Raw genomic sequence first — 5,000 nt, 5'->3', positions numbered from 1 at the left:
CCTCAGCCAGCTCCTAATGGCCCTCTGATAGGCATTCCTTAACAAGCATGTGTTAATGTAAACTAACTGGGGGGGGGGGGGGGGGGGTCAGCTAATATCCGGAGGAAGCCACAGTCCATTTTCATGTTCATAAATAATTACTTTTATGTCTGTGTCGTAAATTATGCCAAGCATGTGCACGGGTTGCCAAACATGAGTCAAGTTGTTCATTGCGTTCTCTGAAAAAAAAAACAAGAAAAAATGAAAATAGCGTGCACGATGAGATGGCGATGAAGTGAGATGAATCGTTAATATCCTGCCGCGTGACCCTGCCTGGTCCCGGTAGTGCCGCTTCATAGCAGCAAAGCCATTAGCTGGCACAGAGTACAGTGTGCTTGAACCTTCATCTGGTCCTGCGATTAAATTAGGACTGGTGATTAAACCGTAGGCATGAAATGGCTTTTTAAAGATGGGGAGGGTAAGGGCGACGCTCCAATCTTGTGCTTCTGGATCAGGTTGTAGAACAGACGAAGGTACACTGTCGTCATCAGTTTGTGTGTGTGTGTGTGTGTCTGTGTGTGTGAGCGGTTCATTAGAAGAACACAGCATCCAGAGACACAGGAGATTGCGGTCTGTTTGTCTGTCTTGTTTGTCTGTTTGTCTCACTGCTGTCTGTTTGTCTCAGTTTCCATCCAATTTTTCTCTCTTCCTCTCTTGTCCTCTCTTTTCAGTCTCTCTACGTCCGTTAATCTGTCTTGTACATTACACACACACACACACACGTACACGCACACGCACACGCACACGCACACGGACACGCGCACGCGCACACGCACGCACGCACGCACGCACGCACGCACGCACGCACACACACACACACACACACACACACACACACACACACACACACACACACACACACACACACACACACACACACACACACACACACACACTCAATCACTCACACTCACAGAGTCCCTTATTGCTCTGTCTGGTAATGCTACACGTTGAGGACTTTGGCAGCTGTGGCCGGTGTTCCGTGACGAGAGCAGCAGACAGGTGGGATCACGCGAGGCCACCTCAGGTTGGCTGAGCCTGCCCACCTCTACCCACCGCCTGCTCAGGCAGAAGGTGTCGCCACGGAACGGAAAAGAAAGACCTCCAACATGGCGGCTCTTTTTTTTTCTTTCTGCTGTTCATCCCAAAGGTGTAAAGAGGCCATGTTTTATCAGAAAAGGCAGAAAACCCTAACCCTAACCCTAGGGTTAAACCCTAACCCCCCCCTCCCCCCCCAAAAAAACCACACATACTGTTGGTCCAGTCCACTCTTGGGCTAATGGATCATTTGCATGTTGAGGGGGAAATAATGAGCTAGGATGGAGAGGTCCCTATATTCCCTGGAGCCCCCTTGCGTGTATTGAAGCCTTTACATGGAAAGACGAGGGCCAGAGCTCTTGTTTGATGACATGGCGTCAGCACACTTACCCTTTCGGGACTAATACTGGGTTTGATGATGTCTCTCAGAAGCAAAAAGACTGGCAACCAAATGGGGCCTTAGAGGAAAAAGCCGCCGAAAATGTCAAGGATACATCAACGTTTACAGTCACTTTTACTGCACCCGGGAAACCATTATCGTCAACGTGTATCTCCAGTAAAACAATGTCACAAAGTGACTTTTTTCCCCGTGTGAGATCAATTCTATCCCATAGGCCTATTAAACCACAAGATTGCAGTGGTACAGTTTTTATTCTCATGATTAAAATGGTACCCTAACTGGCTTCCTGCTGGTAATACAGCTGGCTGTTCTGGGCTCCCCTAGAGCCATCATTTTGAAGGTGGGAGTTCAGCACCTGGATCAGTTTGTCGTTTTAGCTCATAATAAACGAGCCCAGGGGTGAGATGAGAGCCACCTGATCCCACATCAGGCCACAAGGATCAATCCAATAACCTTTATGTTTTTTTTTTAACTTTATTGGCAGTAACACCACTCTTCTCATTCACATAGTTACACATCTTCAATCCTCTAAGATGAATGAATGAATGAATGATTGAATGAATGAGTGGATGATATACCCAGTATATAGACAACCAACTCTGCCAAAGAGGTTTATGTGTTTGTGAATAAGGTCTCCTTGTATTGTTGCTTAAGGTATAAGCATCTACCCACAGGCCCCCTTATCTAACCTCTTATCACTTGCATGATTTTGTATCCTCTTAAAGTACCTTATCCAGTACTCCTCCTCGTGATGCACAGTGCCTGAACACATTGGGAAGACAGTGTTTTGACAGATGATGATGCAAGGCACTAGGCCCAGGTCCATGTTGTATATTTATGTTGATGAGGCCCGACTCCCAGCCTGAGTTGCCACGGCCACCTGTAAGGCTTCCTGACAGGACGTTTCCATGACGTCAGCTCCCCGCTGGGTGGATCGGAGCAGGCAGAAACATGTGGGCGCTGCCAGGATCTCATGCACAAAACCTGCTGTTCCATTGTGTTGGACAAGCAGAAAAAGACTGTCAGTGTGAGTCTGGCTCCCTTGTAAGCTGACTTTTCTCTTTCTCTCTCTCTTTCTCTCTCTGTCTTTCTCCTCCACTCATATCTTTCTCCTCCACTCATATCTTTCTTTCCTCTTCTCTCTCTCCTTGTCTTCAACTCTTTTCCTTTTTCTCTCTCTCTCTGTCTTTTTCTCTCTCTCTCTCTCACACACACAAACACACAGAGGGACACGAAGTGAAGGTGGGAGAGTACAATGCCATTGCAGACGTGTTGGACCTTATCAACAACACCATGAGATTTCAAGGTATGAACTTGCCAGAGACGCCTGTGTGTATGTCTTCATGGATGTTGTTTGTGTGTGTGTGTGTTGTTGGTACATATAGCCCCAGCTATGTTTGGCTCTGTTTGTATCCTTTTTCTGAATGTGTTTGACCCCTGGTGACCCCTGACCCCTGGTGACACGTGGGGTCAAAAGAAACCCCTTGTTTGCCCCTTGAGTGCCCGAGTAAAACACTGCTTTTCAACAAACAGAACTCAGTAACCTGAGAATTGCATCCATCAACTGGCCCTGTTTTGCAAGTGGATGAAAAAGTACGCAAATATCAAATAAACAGTGCAAAGCTGTGGTCACCAACCCCAGAACTAGTGACTGACCTAGACCATTTACATTTACCTTATGAGTTTTAACTTGAAACCCTCTAACATGTTTTCTGGGAGGGTGTTCCAACATCCATTTTTGTGTGTCTTGCATGTTAGCAAGTACAAAGATTTCTGGAAACTTCCGCGATGCAAGCTGCTGCTCTTGACTCTTGTCTGGTACATAATGGATATCTCTCTTTGACCACCTGGAGGGAGCTCCTCTCACCCTCTGCTCTAGCCCTGGGGAAGGAAGACAAGAGAGATGCTGTAACACAGCTAGCCCTTCCTGAGATTGGGACACTCCTTTATCGGTTCACTTTGACAGTTGAGAACATCCTCAGTGATGTAACGGCATCATACACTCTCACCATGGCAACTCAAGAAAAAAAAGTCATTTTCTACATTCTGCATTTCTACATACTGCATTTCTAAATTTTCTCTGTTCTGTCTAAATTGCCACATCCTTCCGCTCCTTGTTTTTTTCCGGCCTCCTCAGGGGTGGAGCCTCCTAAGGACCGGACGTTTGTGCGTCTCCAGCGCTGGCACATCAGCGTGGCACTCTACAGCATCCTCTCCACCATCACCATCCTGGGCATGCTTATGGCCGGGGCCTTCCTCTTCTTCAACATCAAGAACCGGAACCACAGGTAGGCACTACATTTGCCCAGCACAGAACAGGAACCACAGGTAGAACAGGAACAGAAGAGGGCAGAAAAGGAACCACAGGTAGGGCCTCACACTGCAGAGCAGAGCAGAGCAGAGGGCAAAACAGGAACCACATGTAGCATGTTACACAGCAGACCACAGGGCAAGAGTGCCAAACCAGGAACAGCGCGGCACAGATCAGAATGGTCAGCGGATCACACAACACTGCGGAACAGTAACTGATGTGTGTTGCCCAGACAGTCGACATCTTGCACAGACAGTCTGTATGGCCATTGTTTGTTAAATCATCTTGTTAAATGACACACATTTACATTGAATGACAGAAATAAACACTCCTCTCATGCGACCACACAGGAAATGTAACACAGAAGTTTTTAGGTGGCATCTTTGACCTCTTTGTTCTCTGTCTGTCTGTCTGTCTGCAGGATGATAAAGATGTCCAGCCCTTACATGAACAACCTGATCATCCTCGGCGGGATGCTCTCCTACGCCTCCATCTTCCTCTTCGGCCTGGATGGCTCCTTCGTCTCCGACAAGGAGTTTGAGGCCCTCTGCACTGTGAGCATACTTATATTTATATCTATTTTTTTAAATGTAGTAATGTCAGCAGATGATTTCTTTCCCCTGCCTCCTAATTAGGGGGTAAGTTTGTTGAAAAAAAGGTCACTCTGCCAAAAAAATGAGGTTTTTTTTCATATCTGAAAATTGCCACTGAGATCTCTGATGGAGACCTGCTAGTTTTTGGGAGCACTGGTACAGGTGGTTATATCTGCACTCAGTCCAGCCAACCCAGTTAGGAGTAGACGCTAGTATGGATGTGGCCCTGCTCTGGCATGGACCCGTACGGGCAGATCTGTCCCATAGTCAGCCGCTTTGCAGGTTGCCAGAATTGCGCGGCAGCCACCGCCTGTTGCCGTGGTGATGAAGCAAAGGTGGGGTCAGTTGATAATGGGTGCGCCGGTTGATTCCACCCCCCCAGATGCCTTCCGGTGTGGAGCGCATTCGTTCGCCTGCTCTCATTACAACATGTCTGCACTTTTCATTAGAGCGCTTTGATTACAGAGATAGTTACGGCCCCCTGGGAGATAGCCCAAATAATATTAAAGCGCTAGAGCAAAGTGAGAACGGCACACAGACTGCCAGAGAAGGGAACCAGGGAGAGAGGGCCGTGTCCAGGAACTGGGGCAGTTGAAGATAATCTACTGATCAACACTCT

At 47.6% G+C, this 5,000-nt stretch overlaps 1 protein-coding gene across 1 annotated transcript in view; it reads left to right on the top strand.

The window, feature by feature from the left end:
* Window positions 1–5,000, top strand: part of gabbr2 (gamma-aminobutyric acid (GABA) B receptor, 2) — a 185,382-nt gene that overhangs the window by 132,296 nt on the left and 48,086 nt on the right. Inside the window, exons 9-11 of the mRNA XM_012829526.3 lie at window positions 2,703–2,783; window positions 3,615–3,765; window positions 4,210–4,342. Coding sequence (XP_012684980.1) covers window positions 2,703–2,783; window positions 3,615–3,765; window positions 4,210–4,342 — 365 coding nt within the window. The remainder of the gene's footprint in view (window positions 1–2,702; window positions 2,784–3,614; window positions 3,766–4,209; window positions 4,343–5,000) is intronic.

Source organism: Clupea harengus, chromosome 19 (assembly GCF_900700415.2).
Source record: "Clupea harengus chromosome 19, Ch_v2.0.2, whole genome shotgun sequence".
Lineage (NCBI taxonomy): Eukaryota > Metazoa > Chordata > Actinopteri > Clupeiformes > Clupeidae > Clupea > Clupea harengus.
Note: the sequence above shows the minus strand (reverse complement) of the source record. Positions and strands in the feature narration are given on the sequence as shown.